General features: G+C 39.0%; 2 protein-coding genes across 5 annotated transcripts in view; both read right to left on the bottom strand.

Moving 5' to 3' along the window:
* LOC124274054 overlaps nt 1–18782 on the bottom strand; it is a 193048-nt gene that overhangs the window by 139530 nt on the left and 34736 nt on the right. The gene's annotated exons all lie outside the window — the stretch shown is intronic.
* LOC124274061 lies at nt 9195–18410 on the bottom strand. Of its 2 annotated transcripts, none has more exons than XM_046709393.1 (3): nt 18136–18410; nt 17468–17572; nt 9195–9267 (listed from the first exon to the last, which is right to left on the bottom strand). In XM_046709393.1, exons 1-3 carry the CDS (start codon nt 18377–18379, stop codon nt 9224–9226), a joined length of 393 nt encoding a protein of 130 aa, XP_046565349.1. In that variant the 5' UTR covers nt 18380–18410; the 3' UTR covers nt 9195–9223. The 2 variants fall into 2 exon arrangements, with proteins under 2 accessions (XP_046565349.1, XP_046565348.1); XM_046709392.1 differs by having other exon boundaries at nt 9195–9270.

Here is an 18782-nt window from a genome sequence, read left to right on the forward strand (position 1 = left end):
ATACACACGGATATGCACACGCTCACACAGACACACATATACACACGTCAGGTATAATAGAACGCGTCCGTCATACCATGGACAGATAACACAGTTTGACGCTGAACCCGACACATGTACGTATACGGCAGAGATAAATCTATTTGTTAATATATGCCGTCATATAACATTTGTATCTACTGTAATCTGTATTATTACCTACGAGGGTGAAAATATCAGGGTTCATATTTTTCATACGATGCCCTAGGGCAAAATATCACTTTGTCAATGAGACGTGACGTCATGAACAATGCTATGGCGGCACGTTTCTTCTATGACGTTGCGTTCTACATACAGAGACGGCAGGTAGCCAATCTATGTTTGCAAGTAGATTTGGGGTTATTTTCCTCGATTTGACGCCTTCGGTAATAAACAGAATATTATATTCGTGCCCATATCATACTATGTTTACGACACTCGTGCCTAAATATCAGCATATCCCTCCCTCTCGCTCGGTAAATACCAACATTTAGGCACTCGTGTCGTAATCATGGTAAGACATGGGCACTCATTATAGAATCCTCTATTTCTGTTAAAGACAAATCTGTACCAGATATTCACAGAATGAATCGTAGCGTATGACATTGATGTAGCCCTTGATAGTTCCAGGTTCCTTGATAACTACTTTTTTCCACTGTGGAGTTTTAGTGTGCTAGTCAGACAATAGTTTTCCACTGTGGAGCTCCAGTGTGCTTACCAGACAATAGCTTTCAACTGTGGACTTCTAGTGTGCTTACCAGACAATACTTTTCCACTGTGGACTTCTTGTGTGCTTGTCAGACAATAGTTTTCCACTGTGGAGCTCCAGTGTGCTTACCAGACAATGGTTTTCCACTGTGGAGTTATAGTGTGCTTACCAGATTATAGCTTTCCAGTGTGGAGTTCTAGGCTGCTTACCAGATCATAGTTTTCCTCTGTGGACGTCCATAGCTTCAGATACCATACCAAAAAGTCTGAAAACTGAAAACTAATAATATAGAGACATAGATAGATAGAACAAACATTTCCTTTTCCTCGAGTTCCTTCAGAGTGTCGCCAAATCACTACAACAATGACAGCAAGAAAATCAATGTGACATATAGTATTTTTTGAAGCAGATTATGTACAATAAATTCCAAAATACCATGTATACATTCTATACATTTAACACATTTTCGTGTTAATGCGTGATAAGGTATATAGCAAAACCCTTTCAGGGCGTCACGTACACTCGGGACGTAACTAATATATATTAGTATCAGTACCGAGGGCCTAAACTATCAGCGCTTTATCTTAAGACCCGTGGAAATCCGGGTGAGAATTGGCAACTAACGGCATCAGGTGGTCAGGCTCGTTGACTTGTTGTCATCTCATCGTATCTTTATGGCGTAGATCGATGCTCATGCTGTTGGTCACTGGATTGTCTGGTCCAGACTCGATTAATTACAGACTATCGCCATACAGCTTGAATATTGCTGAATGCGGCTTTAAACAAATAAACACACACAGAAACAAGCGAAGAACATATTATGTAAACCTCGCACGTGCATTTTCTTATGAAGCATATGTCACACATTGCAAAATATTAGTAATGCATTTTATCACAACAACACAAGTATAACGTAAAGGTATCGATAAGTATAACGTAAAGGTATCGATGTATGACAGAATATATTTACAAATACTACCAATTTCGTTGTATATATAAAATAAACTTCGGAAATTATGCACATTTAAAATAAGGAACATAGGCACAAGGTTTCGTCATGTTAAAGCACAAGCATCGTGTTATAGTATGTTATATTTGTCAAGTTGTGACAAGTGAACATATTAAAGTTTCAATATTTGATCTGATCTGGCGTCAGTTGATTCTCCAAAGGAGGAAAAGAGAACTGTGTTTTCTTGCACCAGTCTGTGTGTAATGCAGCACTTGAAACATATGTTAGAGAACTAATCGTGTGTTATGTCGACCAAGGTTTCCAGTGCCGCGTGCGTGTCACTCGAACGGGGCGGCTTCAGCCTGTCATATCTCTAGTGGCACCCATGAAGGGCCACCTCCTCGTGGTGGGTGCTGGGTAACGCTAAGCGCCCTTCAACCCCCCGTTGTGGACCCGGGGGATATTTGGTCCACCAACCTGTTTGCCGTGGGTTGCGCCCCTGTGTCGGTGGAGGAAGGGAGTCTGGTGGTTGAGGGAACTGGTTCCAGGAACAGTGTTCCTTTGCCCAACACACCACTTCGCCCCTGACTTCACCTAGACGGGTGGTTGAATGGGCCCGGTTCAACCAATCGGCTTGTCATGCTGAGCCCTGTGCATTCAACTTGTTCTTGCACAAATTTGATTCTTTCAAGTGTTTGCCATGGGGTCTTGTTCAAATAGCTTGTAGACCTGCACTATTAATTGATTTTTACATAGATCAAAATACTTACCTAGAGTCTTATGCCCAGAAGGCGATGGCTCATGGGTCAATCTGGTGGATTTATTGATCTCGAATTGATACTTCTGCTGGAGTATATCATCCCAGTATCCTTGGTGCTGCTAGTTGGAAATCCACTGGCTTATAGCATTGTCTTCGTGATACTCCATGGTGGGTGGGGAGCTGGGATGATGAACCTCTATAACCTTAACATGATACCCCCAAAACAACTTAAACGTACATTAGATGATAGTACATCTTCTGATGATGATGCTGTTTCTAACAGCAAATCTGATTATTGGTCACGCTTTTTGGTGATTTCCTCATCGGATGATGGTCCGTTGAAGCTGAATCCCTTTGCTCTTTCAAAAGCAATTTCTGGTATTGCTGGTGATGTTGTCACAATGAAAAAGATGCGATCTGGATGTATCTTGATTGAATGTAAGTCTGCATTTCAATCAGCTACCCTCTTGGCACTCAAACATCTCGTTTCAGTACCTGTTATTGTGTCACCACATAAAACTTTAAACAGCTCAAAAGGCATTGTCAGAGACGGAGAACGATGTCTTTCAGACATGTCTGAAGATGATATAGCTTTTGAATTAAAGGACCAGGGTGTGACGGGTGTAAAACGTTTCACGAGTAGGCAGAATGGTCAAATAGTAAAGTTAAACACCTATCTATTTACCTTTTCTCTTCCTGTTCCACCAACATCCACCAGCGGGTTATTGCAACATTGGTGTGGATAAGTACATTCCTAATCCACTTCGGTGTTATTCATGTCAAAAGTTTGGTCATGGTGCCCAGTCATGCACCAACAGAAAGAAATGCCATCGATGTGGCGAACCTGCTCATGAAATGTTAGAATGCCAAAACAACCCAAAGTGTGTTAATTGTTCTGGTGATCACGCTGCCTCTTCCAAATCATGCCCTGTGTGGCAACTACAATACAAGGTAGTTAAAATGAAACATGAAAGATGTGTTTCTTTTTCTCTTCAACAAATATGAAATTCTAGAAGATATGGATGTCACCCCTCACCACTGTACGCGCCGCAAAAGTCATTCACCACAGTATAGGAACAGATCCCCTGTCTTACCACCTAATGTAACATGAAGAACACTACTACACTTATCCAATGGAATTGCAGAGGTCTTAAGACCAACTTAACTGAAATACAGCTGTTAATCCAAGACTTTCAACCATCTGTTTTCTGTCTCCAGGAAACATACCTGAAGCCGACAGATACATTTGACTTACGTCAGTACAATTCTCATCATTCCTTTTCTCCTTCGGGTGGCAAAGCCACTGGAGGCTCCTCTATTTTAGTGAAGCAGGATATCATACATAGCCCTGTTCATCTTACCACTAATCTTCAGGCTGTTGCAGTCCGCCTCACGTTACACATTGCTTTTACTTTATGCTCTTTATATATCCCTCCATCTTCAAACCTCCAACAATCTGAACTTCAATCTCTATATGACCAGTTACCTCAGCCCTGCATACTCATGGGGGATTTGAATGGACATAATCCTTTATGGGGAAGTAGTGGTATTAATACCAAAGGTAAAATATTAGAGGATTTCATTTCTGACAATAGTCTATGTATTTTTAACGATGGTACTAACACATATTTACACCCTGCAACGGGTAGCTATTCTGCCTTGGATCTAACAATCACAGATGCAAACCTTCTGAATGAATTTTCATGGTCAGTTCATGATGATTTATGCGGAAGTGACCACTTTCCTACATTTTTAACAGTCAGTAACCCATCTGACGTTCCGCCTTCATCAAGGTGGAATTTTTCAAAGGCTAACTGGTCTAAATTCACATCATTGTGTTTTTGCAAACATCCAAGTGTACATAATTTGAATAATGTTAAGGTAACCAGAGCTAAAGCTCGACGTACCTTCAAACAAAATAAACGTCAATCATGGAGAACCTACGTCTCCAAGATTAATTCCCGCACACCTCTATCAAAGGTGCGGAATATGGTCCAAAGAATCAAAGGCAAGGGTTCAAAAACGAGTGTTAAACACCTCAAGGAAGGAGATCTTTTTTTGGAGAATACTTCAGATATCGCAAACAAACTTGGTGAAACATTAACTAAACACTCGTCTTCATCAAACTATCTTCCTGAATTTCAGAAATATCAGGAGATCGAGGAAAAAAAGAACATTCATTTCAACTATGAAAATGGAGAAGATTACAACGAAGTCTTTTCACTACATGAGCTACAAACTGCCCTTGGGCAAGCTCATGATACGGCAGCAGGGGCTGATAATATTCACTATCAGCTCCTAAAACTTTTGCCGAAATCGTGTCTTGAAATACCTTTAGACATTTTTTATCAAATTTGGACTTCAGGAAATTTTCCTCCTTCTTGGCGGAATGCTATTGTTGTTCCTGTTCCTAAACCTGGCAAGGACCATTCAGATGCATCTAATTATCGACCTATATCATTAACAGACAGACAATTTCAAGTCCGAGTGGGTTCAACACTGTCCGACTATTACACTCAGGATCAGGGTGTCCCACAAGGCAGTATTTTGTCTGTCACACTTTTTAGTATCAAGATCAACAGTTTATCCAAGGTTTTAAATGATTCAATTGATGGATCACTTTTTGTGGATGATTTTAATATTTCTTGTCGTGGTAAAAATATGCATACTATTGAAAGGCAATTGCAGTTGTGTTTAAATAAAATAAATAAATGGTGTCTTGAAAATGGTTTTAAGTTTTCTAAATCAAAAACTAATTGCATACATTTCTGTCGTAAATATAAACCGCATAAAGACCCGGAACTGTTTCTCAATGGCACTCCTATCAAAGTTGTTAAGGAGGCCAAGTTCTTGGGTTTAATTTTCGACTCCCAGTTAACGTTTCTGCCGCATATTAAATCCTTTAAAACTAAATGCCTGAAGGCACTTGACTTGTTGAAAGTCGTTTCAAATTCTAAGTGGGGAGGGGATCAAGCCACTTTCCTACATCTATATCGATCACTGGTCCGCTCGAAACTTGATTATGGCTCCATCGTATATGGTGGAGCCTGCAAAAGCAACTTAAAACTATTAGATTCTGTCCATCACCAAGGTCTAAGACTTTGTCTTGGTTCCTTTAGAACTTCACCTGTTGACAGTCTCTACGTCGAGGCAGATGAACCATCTCTTACACAACGCCGTATAAAATTGTCCTTGCAGTATATCACAAAACTTTCTTCTAACGAGTCCAACCCTGCATTCAAATGTGTCTTTAATCCTCTTTATGAGGATTTATACAACAAAAAGCCTTCTCTTGTTCCACCTCTTGGTTTAAGAATTAAACCATTCATTTCTGCTGCCGGCATTGAGCTAGAAAATATAGCTCCTTTCCGTCTTCTTTCTTCTCCTCCTTGGCAACTGGTTAGGCCTGAAGTTGACCTAACTCTGACAAAGTTTAAGAAATCTGAAACTAATGACTTACAATATAAACAAGAATATAATCAACTAAAAACTAAATATAATACTTACAAATCCTTATTTACAGATGTGTCCAAGGACGGTGGCGCGGTGTCATGTGCCACTGTCATTGGATCCAGAACAATATCTTCTAGAATACCAGATAACAGCTCCATTTTTACAGCAGAAGCAAACGCCATATTAACAGCTCTTAAATATATTCAACGACATCCTAAACATAGACAGTACATAATCTTTTCCGATTCTCTTTCGTGTCTTCAAGCTATTAAAATATTTCTTGTAAACATCCACTTTTATTAGAAATTATTGAATTGTACAATCAACTTGCCACTGGCCAATGCGACATCGTCTTTTGTTGGTTACCCAGCCACGTTGGCATTTCTGGGAACACGACTGCCGATCTTGCTGCCAAGGCAACACTCAACAAATCTGTGACACCACTTCTTATTCCTTACTCTGATTACAAAGCTTGCATTAGAACCTACATTCGTGATCTGATGCAGAAGAAGTGGGACACCCAAGTAGGTATCAATAAATTACATGAAATAAAACCCAATATCGGTTACACTTACTTGGGTTGAAGAGGTCATCATGCGACGATGTCGTATTTCCCATACAAGGTATACTCACAAATATTTGTTAAATGGTGACGATCCTCCGTTTTGTATCCCTTGTGATGAGAGAGTCACAGTCAAGCATCTCCTGCTTCACTGTGTTGAATTCTCCATCATAAGGGGTAAATATTTCAATGTTAAAACTGTTAAGGATCTTTTTAATTCTGTTCATCTTCATTTAATTCTTGGTTTTTTAAAAGAAATTGATTTCATTAATGAATTTTGATTAATATATTCTGTATATAGCTGTGTTTTAATGATTGGTAGTTTGATTAGTAACTTAGATTGTTAGTGGCTGTACTCTGAAGAGGGGTTGAAGTATTGTAAAATTATTGTCCCCCTGAGAGGGTACGTAAGTCCCAAAACTTCGAAAGTCAATTTAAACTTACAGGATTTTTAAACGTAGCATTTTTGTCATTTTAATTGTAGCTAACATTTCTTACAATCGCCAGCAGCTGAAGGGATGGTGTAAATCCAACTAGGGCCCATGCAGGTAGCCAAGGAACAGTAAGTCCCCATGGTCCCTAGTATGGTGATCGACCTTCAGTTGTTGGCGATCTATAGCCTGTTTTTATCTTGTATTGTCCTAATAGTGCTATTAGTTTTAACCTTCCACACTAGTTTTAAATCTAATTGTGATATTCTAGTTGTTTTACTGTCCTTCGATGACAGGTTTTATAATATAGACATATTCCATTACAATGTAAAATGTTCTCGTCACGATATGGCTGCAATATTGCCGATGTGACGTTAAATACTAACTCACTCACTAACTCACTCATATCTCTAGTCAGTTGTACCATGTGGTTCACTTTCAGCATTATCCCCTCTTCCTTCCATCGAGAGATCATGTGCTCCTGTATTATTTGCTGTCATCATTCCTACTTAAGGAACTATTTCTACGGTCGCCGATAACGCTTCAATATCAACAGTACGGACGGGTTCATTCCATGTTTCATCAGATCTTTGGGTCATGAAGCTTGTTTGTACAGACAGATTGATAATCCCTGCTGTCATACTTCCAGATTCTCTTCCAGGAACCGACGAAACAGCAACCATGGGCTCTGAATGAGAGGAGGCGTCAGGCAATGTCCTATTCATTTCATCAGTCATGTCGTCCTTATTTTTCTTGTCAGGTTGCTGCATTTGATCTCTCTTTTCTTGCTTTTCTGCAAGTTCTTCACTGTTGACAGCGTCCAGTGGTCTCACTTCTTCCTATTAGTCATCCTCATCTACCGTCCTACAGTTACGTTCTAATCGTTGCCTTTCTCGCCCGTTTCTTGCACCACGTGCAGGTGGGATATTACCAACAGGTTTCACAATGTTCCCTGCGCCACGTTCACGTATATCAGCATTGTCGATTTCAGCATACCATCGACTATCGATATTTTCTGACATGTTCTGCATTGGTGTGATGTACGATCGTCGTGACCTGTGAAATATAGTAAGCCTTAGAGAAGGTTACGTGTATATCATATGAATATAAATGTATACTAATCAACATTAACGTGCGAATTCAATGTAGTCTCTCAAAGGCGTCTCTATAGGCCTGTCAAACCACAGAGAAAAAGATAGGTGTTTAGTTCTCGGCGGAATGTTTCCTTATTACATGGTAAAATGATGACACGCAGTATTATATGACCCATTCAAACAATTGGAGAATAAGCAGAATACAATTACCTCAGGTTCCAGTAATCTGAAAAATTGTAGAAATAATGACCTTAATGTTTGACATTATTTTAAAAAAGGTCAGAGGCATGGACGTGAGTATAAGCTGGTATTAAAGGGTATTTGAATGACAGTTAGAAGTGAAACATAAAAAGGGTCAACATTTATTGATGTCAACATATGTAATATGAGGGCCACGACGTTCGGTGTATATTTGTACTCACTCATCAGAAGGAAACTACGAAGCAGATACCTGTATAAGTACAAGTGTCACAACAATAGTGATTAGACAACAATGGTGGACACTTATAAAGGGAAGCCAGTTGTTAATTGGTGCAGCAAGGTACTGCCAACGATCGAGTAGAAGTCAGGTGTTAACCTAGTCGTTAATAGTCCCAGCCAATAATCAAGCCCTGGACAAAAGGTAGATGACCGCCCTGATAGGTGATACTGAAGGCATTAGTTTTCTGACTGCTTCTGAGTATACACAGGCGTGAACCACAACTCACTCACTCACCTAAACAGTAATCTGGTTTTGTGAACACATTAAATTAGGTTACCTTGTCGCTTGTTCCTTAGCAACACAATAGCTGCAACGATAAATATAGTCAGCACAATAAACAGGAAACAACACCCGACGATGATATAAAGGACAACTGTATCAGCATCTGAAATATAAAATTCCATTTCAGTTTCCAAACTGATGTATTTCCTGGCAGTCAGTAAGAAACTGAAACCGTATTTCCTATGTGTTTTATGTATGCTTGGTTCAAATGAGATTTATATTACACACACGCGCGCGCGCACACACACATGCATGCACGCACGCGTGTGTTTATCATCAACCTTCAACTGTAATAAGTATAATAAAACAAAGGGTTTATGACTGAAAGGAAACCATCACAGTGGTCACACACATATTTACAGGAAATGAAAGGATCGAGTTTCTTCTCAACATATTTCAATACTTTGTAATAATGAATGGCATTACTTTGATCAGTGTTGACGGTTGTAGTTATAGAAAGAGGTACCCCGGTAGTTGTCGCAGCTTAGGTTTGTGTGCTGGTGACAGTCACTGTGTTAGATGTGACATCTACTATAACAGGAAGCAAATAGTGATACCATCCACAATCTGGATCATAAACAAAGTCAGTAACAAACTGAAACCCTGTCTCCAATGTGTTGTGTATGTGAGGGTCGGATGAGGTTTTACGAAAATAGCATATGTATAGTTTTACACATATTGACCTCGAACTGTTATAAGAATAATAAAACATAGGGTTTCTGACTGAAACAGTAACAGTAAAGAGGACACAAAATGTTAGTTAAACAATGGGAAATGTATAAAATTCCTTGCAATAATATTTCAATGCTTAAAAAAATTACTCTGAAATGTATGTGAAAGTATTGGATTCAAGTGTATGCGACCCTCTAAAACTCTACATATTATACTTCTAGTATTTAATACAGGGAAATATTTTTAAATTATTGTTTAAGATTTCGTCTACATGTAATATTTTTGTTTTATGAAACAGTTGGGTATGAAAAAAAAATTGCCCCTCAACAACATCTTGTTTCAAGAAAGTGCGTTATTGACACGTAAACTGAGTACTTGCTGTCGTTCTGGGGGCTAGAGTCGTCGTATCAGATTTCGTTTGACCCTGGGTGGAAGATACCGAAATAGTTCTGACCTTTGTACTCTTATGATGTGAAGGAAAAGATGCATTCTAAACAAATCAGTGTTTATTGTTCCTTATATATTGATGAGAATGCTAACAACTTTCATGGATGTTTTCAACATAAATCTATCACCCATTATAAACACTAGTCTGCATCTACAACATGGTACTTAAGCTTGATAATTTGTTTGACAATTGAAACACGTGACGATTGTTAAGCAGTGGCCACATACCTTTTTCCACATGTACACAAATGGCGATATTTTAATTCATCACGTGTTTTGAAGGATGCAATTCATTATTTACCTCTCTAACACTAATCACCTCTCTGCTACCTCGATAAGGCGAGTGTCATGTGTTTTAGATTTCAAACCCGCCACCTTGTTAAACTGATCAACTGCGTCCATTAGTTTTTTCCTGTAGTACCGTTGAACACATTTAAATAGATTTCATCACAGTGATTTTCTATTACACATGCGCAACATTACCCTCTTTAATTTCAGAGGGTAAATACAACAGGAGAAAGGGCGGTACTCTTGATGATAATGTTTTACATATCCAAACATATACACAAGACTTACCAGCAATAACAAGGTTGTGGCCACAATGAAATGATCTTCGATTGGAATCACTCAAGTAATAACGTCCAGAATCCTCCTTCGTAGCATTGAAGATCATCAACTCAACTGTTTTCCGGTAGGGTGAAGTGAACAGTCTGATGACCTTCACTTTCGATCGACTGTTTGGCCAGACATATACAGATATAGATTGTATGGTGGCAATGAGTTCACCACTAGGAGACGAAGACCCCGTCAACCTCCATGTCGGGAATATGGTGACATCCTCGCCTTCACTTGCAGTTGTTATGGTTGTAGAAGGAACTGAAATAATAAAACTGAGAGAATGTTTCAGCATGTCCGTTAAGCAATTAACAGACAGTTTTTATGTTATTTGTTGTGAATTAAGATGACCAATCTTCCATTATGATGTCACCGCATGTAATGTTTACCTCTAACGTTTACACATGAAAAGTGCTTCTTATAGTAAGTGCCTTTTATTCAATAATGATGATACCTTATATCGGACTCACCTTCCCGTCCAAATATGTACTCCTGTGTTAAAGGACGATGACCATGTTCCAACGGCCACTTCAACCTGACACGTGTATTTCTTTCCTTCATCAGTCATCCTCGTGTCTTTAACTGTGAGAGTATTGGTGTCGTATTTGTGTATGCTATTTACAAATGTCCCTGACTCTGAACTCATCTCATAATTCCCTCCATGGATTAATCGTTCATCATGTTTCTTCCACGTGAAGGAGATGAACTTGAACTTTATTTCAATTAAAATATAGCATGTCAGGTTTACATCACTGCCATACTGGACTCTCTCCGGAGACACGATGTAAGGATCATGGGTGTAGTCTGTAAACACAAACATCACCGACTTGGTTGATACTGATCGTGGCAGCTTCAAATTGTCAATGTAACATATCGCAAGTAATACAACTGTTTACTCGCTACATGTGTGATACTATACTCGTATTCAAAGTCAACACAACTGCATATGAATACGTGAGTGAATGAGAGAGTTGGGTTTTACGCCGCTTTTAGCAATAGTCCAGCAATATCACGGCAGGTGGACATCAGAAATAGGCTTCACACATTAGGTTACCCCACCGCCCTCCATATGAATAAGAACTTCCTCGATTTGTTATAACTTTAAGTAAGTAATATGTAAATGAAATCATACAGCGATACCATCATTGGTGTTGATCAGTTTCCCCAAAAAGTTACAGATTGCTTGCAAGTATAAGAGCAACGCACTGATGAGTAGGTTAATCTACAACAATCAACTCGATTTACTCTGAACATCTGGTCCACGTCCAGTTACATTCACTGAAACATAAATGCCAGCACGTATCTACGCCCAGATGAATTTTTTCCTCATTTTGACCTTAACAAGATATTTTGTATCTCAGCTCCCCATCTGACCGCATCATTGCCGTCATATAAGGTATTAATAGACAGGATCACATTTGTATAGTGATGAAGCAAAATTAATTCATTTATTGATCTGTATAGCGTATACACGTTTATTTGTTTTCTATAGAATAACAGTGATATTTGTGATACTGACAAAAGTGAGTTAGTGAGTTACGTTCCCGTTGCTTTTAGCAATATTTCAGCAATATCATGGGTGCAATCCTATTTGGTTATTTGAAGTGGTTCACTCATTGTCCAATGTACGTAGAGATGCAAATAGACCAGAAATAGTCTTCACACATTGTACCCACATTGGGAATCGAACCCCCTTTCTTCAGTGTGACGAGCGACAGCTCAAACCACCAGGCTACCCAACCGATCCTTTTGACAATACAGGACTGGCGAACTGTGTACACCGCAATCCATAGTCTAATGATAACGGTAGCAGTGATCTATATTAAGACAAGTAAGGTTGTTCCCGTTGGTCGCCTTTTCACACAAAGGGCAAGGGCGTTATATATGGGTAAATCTCAAGACATGGACACATCGACGTTTGAAGATGACATCATGTGTTCACGATAACTTGTATCGAGATCTACAAAGAAAGTGCATATTGTTTTAAAGTTGCTTCGGACGCCTGATGCATCACTGTTACAGATAATTCTGTTGTCACTTCTTGAACAGATTGAGGAAACATGATAATAATTACTTGTTTGAGTGGCATTTTAGAAGTTGAGACGTACAATATGGAACACGTTTTTTATGGATAACAACTTCTTTATTTCGTGAGTGCGACGTTTCGATACAGATTCTTGTACCGTTGTCAAGCAAGAGTCATATTATGACAATAATTAGTCTCCAGACTAGCAGAATGTCTTGTGGTAGTTGTGAAATGATAAGGTGATATTACATATAAATACGTATTCAGGTTTAACACCTTTACAAAGACATACGCATTCGGAAAATAAGACGTATAGGCGTTCACACACACACACACACACGGCAGGAATAATAGAACGCATCCTTCACACCATGAATAAGTGTGACGTGCTCACTTTTTTCACACAACTTTAGCCGTATTTTCTTATTTAAGAAATTCAACTATTTTCAGAATCTGTGCGTTTTAGTCAGTTTTAGCTAGCACGTACTAATAGGGGCTATGTTACATTTGAATGGGTTTAACGAATGGATAACGGTCGCTAAGATTAAATCACGAACACTCAACTGATGTAGGAAGCGACGCAATTGGTGATCCTAGTGAAGCACACTGGCCCAGGTCGCGTTCCAGGCCAAATGTCTTGGGAGTGGACTGAAAACACAGTTGGACGCTGATGTTTGGAAACATGATCATAAACCCGACGCATGTGTACATATACAGCAGAGATAGGTACATTTGTGGCCAGAGAGTATGAAGTTCACAACAATTTTAAGTTATGGCCACATAATGGTTAAATGTGCCAAAGCTTGTTCCAATATACTTACGTGTCGTCGTAGTCTCATATATTCTTAAAACTCCTATTTAGAGAGTATACTTTTTATCGTATCAATTCATTATGTTTTAATTTTGTATGCCTATGTTTTACTTTTTAAGTATTCTGTATGTATTTATTTTTATATTATATGTTTATGCATTTTATGGTATATTATATAAATGTATGTGTGTGGGTAAATATATACATGTCTATCGTAACTTACATTGTCATATTTTACCTATTCAACGTGTACTTTTAATGTGTATATGAGGTATGACTCATACTATCTGTCTGTCTGTCTGTCTAAACCCTACGCATGTGTACATATACAGCAAATATAGATCCATTTGTAATCATATAAGTTATATACACTTGTATCTACTGTAATCTGTATTCTGGCAAAGACATATTTGTACCAAATTTTGACAGAATTACAGAGCTTATAGACAGTACCTAGAAATGTTTAGCAGGCTCTCCTGGTCCAACAAACCGTTTATGTAGTAGCTGTTGAACAATGCTATATACCATGACATTTATTTTGAACTTGATACGAAACTATAGCTTTCCTCTGTGGACATACATAGTTTCAGACCCCACACGAACAGGGGTAATTATAAAGAAATACCAAAACAGACAAGACGGAGATAGATTAACTCAACACATTTTCCTCTTGTTACATTTCCTGCCGCCATATCACTACAACAATGACAACAACAAAAAACAAAATGACGCATAGTTTTTATTGAAGTAAATTATGTGCAATAAGATGTAAAATAGCATGTGTACATTAAATACCTCCTCACGTTTTCTTCATGTTAATGTGTTAGCAGAGTCCATTCAGTACGCCACGCGTTTAGGTCTCAGAACGGAAGTAATATGTACATGAAGTGCTGACGACTAAACATGTCAGTACCGAAGGCCTAAACTATCTGTGCCTTATCTCAAGACCCATGAGTGAGTGAGCAAGTTTAGTTTTATGCCGCACTCAGCAATACTCCAGCTATAAGACCAGTGACGATCCTGGTGAGAATTGACGACTAACTGGATCGAATTGTAAGATTCGCTGACTTGTTGACACAAGTCATCGTATCCCAAAAGCGTAGATCGATGCTCATGCTGTTGATCACTGGATTGTCTGGTCCAGACTCGTTTATTTACAGATCGCCGTCATTTAGTTGGAATATTGCTGAGTGCGACCTTAAACAACAAACAAACAAACAAACAACACACTATGTAACACAAGTGTAAAGTAAGCGTTTCGATGTATGACACAATATATTCACTAATACTAACAATGTTTGTTGCCTAAACTGCAGAAATATGTACAATTAAAATAAATAATATATATATGCTCATGGTTCCTTCAAGTTAAAACAAAGGTATCGTTCAAGTGAACATATTAAAGTTTTATTTGTATATTTCAGAACAAGCGTCATTTGATTCTCCACAAGATAAAGTGGTACAAAAAAACATAATTCATTTTTCCATGTTTAATGCAGCACTTGAAACAGATGCTGGAGAACTATTTATCCGTTGTATGACCCAGCGCTGTGTATGTGTCACCAGATCGGTGCGGCATCAGACTGTCATAATTATCTGTTGTTATATTAGTGACACCACGTGCTTCACTTTCAGCATTATCCCCTCTTCCTTCCATCGAGAGCTGATGTGCTCCTGCATTGGTTGCTGTCACCCTTCCGACTTCGGGAAATATTTCTATAGTCGCTGATAACTCCTCAGTATCAACAGTACCGAGGGGTGCATTCCATGTTTCATCAGGGTCTTGAGTCATGAAGCTTGTTTCTGCAAGCGCATCGATACGCCCTGCTGTCATACTTCCAGAGTCTCTTCCATGGACCGACCAATCAGCAACAGCAAGCAGGGGATCTGAATGAGAGGAGGCTTCAGGTAATGTTATGTTCATTTCACCCGTAATGTCTTCCCCACTGTCCTGGTCAGGTTGCTGCATTGGAGCTCTCTTTTCTTGCTCTTCTGGAAGTTCTTCACTGTTGATATCGTCCAGTGGTTTCACCTCTTCATATTCGTCATCCTCATCTACCGTCCTGCAGTTACGTTCTAATTGTTGCCTTTCTCGTCCGATTCTTGCACCAGGTGGAATATTGTCATCAGATTGGATATTACCGACATGTTGGGCAAGGTTGCCTGCGCTACATTCAAGTAAATCAGCATCGTCGATTTCAGCATAGCCTCGACTATCGATATTTTCTGGCATGTTCTGCATTGGTGTGATGTACGATCGTCTTGAACTGTGAAAAATATTAAGCCTTAGTGAAGGCTACGTGTATACCATTTACATATATGACTGTATTATAATCTAAATGTTAAATGCCAAGTTCCGTCTAGCTTGCTCAGAGGCGTTTTTTCAAAGGCCTGTCAGATCACAGACAAAAAGATAGGTCTTAAGTTCTCAGTGGAATGTTTCCTTGTGAAAATGACCACAAGTAAGATTATATGACTGATTCGAACAATTGGTGAATAAACAGAATACCCTTACCTTAAGTTCCAGTAATCTGAAAAATAGGAATGATGACCTTAATGTTTCATGTTTGACATTATTTTGAAAACGAAACCAAGGTCAGAGGGATGAAAGTGATTATAAGCTGATATTAAAGGGTCTCTGAATGACAATTAGAAGTGATACATGAAAAGGATGAACATTTATTGAAGTCAACATCTGTCATATGAGGGCCACGACATTCAGAGTATATTTTTACTCCTTCACCACATGAAGAAAACTACAAAGCAGATGCCTGTATAAGTACATGTGTGACAAGACTAGTGATCAGATGACAATGGTGGACGCTTAACAAGGAAAGCTAACAGTTAATGGTCCCAGCAAATAATCATGCCCTGGACAAAGGGAGATAACCACCCTGATAGATGATAATGAAGGCATGAGTGTTCTGACTGTTTCTGGGTATAGAGGACCGCACACATGCCCGTTGGATTCACAGTGGCGTAAAGCACAACTCACTCACTCACCTAAACAGTAATCTGGATTTATGAACACATCAAATTAGGTTACCTTGTCGTTTGATCCTTATCAACACAATAGCTCCAACAATGAGCACAGTCAGCACAATAAACAGGACACAACACCCGACGATGATGTAAAGGACGACCGCAGTAACGCCTGAAATATAAAATTCCTTTTCAGTTTCCAAACTGATCTCTTTCCTGGCAGTCAGTAACTAACTGAAACCATGTTTCCCATCTGTGTTGTGAATCCTTTGGTCCAATAGAGTTTAATGTCGCAGAAGATACTGGGTTTAAGAAAAATCATGTTAGTCTTTCGACTTTGAACTGCTACAAAAGGTTTATGAAAAAAAACCCGAAAACTTAGACGACACACACATTTATTTAAATGAAATGAAATCGATCAAGATTTTTTCTCAAAATATTTTAATACTTTGTAATAATGAATGACATTACTTTGGTCAGTGTTGGCGGTTGTAGCTGTAGAAAGAGGTACCGCGGTAGTTGTCGCAGCTGTGGTTTGTGTGCTTGTGACAGTCACTGTGTTAGATGTGGCATCTACTACAACAGGAAGCAAATAGCAATACCATCCACCATCTGGATCATAAAACAAAGTGAGTGAGTGTGAGTGAGTGAGTTTAGTTTTACGCCGCACTCAGCTATATGTCGGCGGTCTGTAAATAATCGAGTCTGGACCAGACAATCCAGTGATCAACAACATTAGCATCGATCTGCGCAATTGGGAACCGATGACATGTGTCAACCAAGCCAGCGAGCCTGACCACCCGATCCCGTTAGTCGCCTCTTACGACAAGCATGGGTTACTGAAGGTGCATTCTAACCCGGACCTTCACGGGTGGATCATAAGCACAGGTAAAATGCAAAATCTGAAAGGATTGTTATATTAGGAATTATAAAGTGTTGGCTCGAGACATATAGTTTAAATATTTGCTCTAAAATTGACAGCATTCGAACCTCCAAACTCTACATATTTTATTTTCAAATACCGGGAAATTTCATGCAGGGAAATAATATCAATTTAACCGTTTGAGATCTCGTCGAGATGTATCATGTTAAATTTGTGAAACTTGGGACAGTGGGGTATGAAGGTGCCCCGCAGCAATATCTTGTTAAGAGAGAGCGTTTCGATCGTAACGTACCCTGAGTACTTGCTGACGTTATGGAGGCTGGAGCCGCCGTTTGAGGTTTTGTTTGACCAATGGTGGAAGGTACAATACTAGTTGAGACCTGTGTACTCTTACGATCTGAAAAAAGGATACATTCTAAACAATTCAAGTCTGTCAAGTTTTTATTCCTCCTTATAAACTAAGGATTTTTATTAGAATACTGACAACTTTAGTGATGTGATCTCCCATTCTGAATCTGCATCTAAAACATGGTAGTTTAGCTTGATAATTTGTTTGACAAATGAAAAAGATGAAGGTTCTTTAGCAGTGGCCACATACCTTTTTCCACGTATACACATATGACGATATTTTTACTTTCAACTTGTTTTGAAGGATGCAAACCACTATTTATTAACCCTAATGACCTCTTAGTTACCCTGCCAAGGAGAGTGTCATGTGTTTTATATTCAAAACAACGTCCAGATAAAACTGATCAACTGCATCCAAGACATTTGTACCTGTAGTACCGTTGAACATATCTTGAGCCCAAACTGGTTTGCTTCACAGCGAATTTCTATTGCACATGTGTAACATTACCGGGAATTAGTTATCGTAGGACGTCAAGTGTAGATGCCGTAGGACAAAGAACGGTACTCTTATTGATAATGCTTTATATATTCAAATATATACTCGCAACTTACCAGCAATAACAAGGTTGTGGCCACCATAAAATGATCTTCGTTTGACATCCCTCAAGTAATAACGTCCAGAATCCTCCTTCGTAGCATTGAAGATCATCAACTTAACTGTTTTCCGGTATGGTGATGTGAACAGTCTGATGACCTTCACTTTCGATCGACTGTTTGGCCAGATACAGACAGATATAGATTGTATGGTGGCAATGAGTCCACCACTAGGAGACCAAAACCACATCACATCAAACATCACCCTCCATGTCAGGAATATGGCAACATCCTCGCCTTCACTTGCAGCTGTGGTGGTAGTAGATGTGACTGAAACATTGAGAAAGCGTCCGTTTAGCAATTAGAAGACAATAAAATATGGCCATGGTTTGCACGCAAGTATGTCAGGGTATGTATGTTTTAATGTCAGTATTAAGTGGGAATAAAGATGAATATGCTTCCATTATGATGTCATCGCATGTAATGTTTTATGGCACATTTCCACAGAAATAGTCTTTCTTATGGTAAATGTATTTTTATTCAATAATGATGATACCTTATATCGGACTCACCTTCCTGTCCAAATATGTACTCCTCATTATTCAAGGACGATGACCATGCTCCAATTTCCACTTGAACCTGACACGTGTATCTCTTTCCTTCAT

Source organism: Haliotis rubra, unplaced genomic scaffold, assembly GCF_003918875.1.
Source record: "Haliotis rubra isolate DU_JTF1 unplaced genomic scaffold, ASM391887v1 Scf187, whole genome shotgun sequence".
In the NCBI taxonomy this organism is placed as follows: Eukaryota; Metazoa; Mollusca; class Gastropoda; order Lepetellida; family Haliotidae; genus Haliotis; species Haliotis rubra.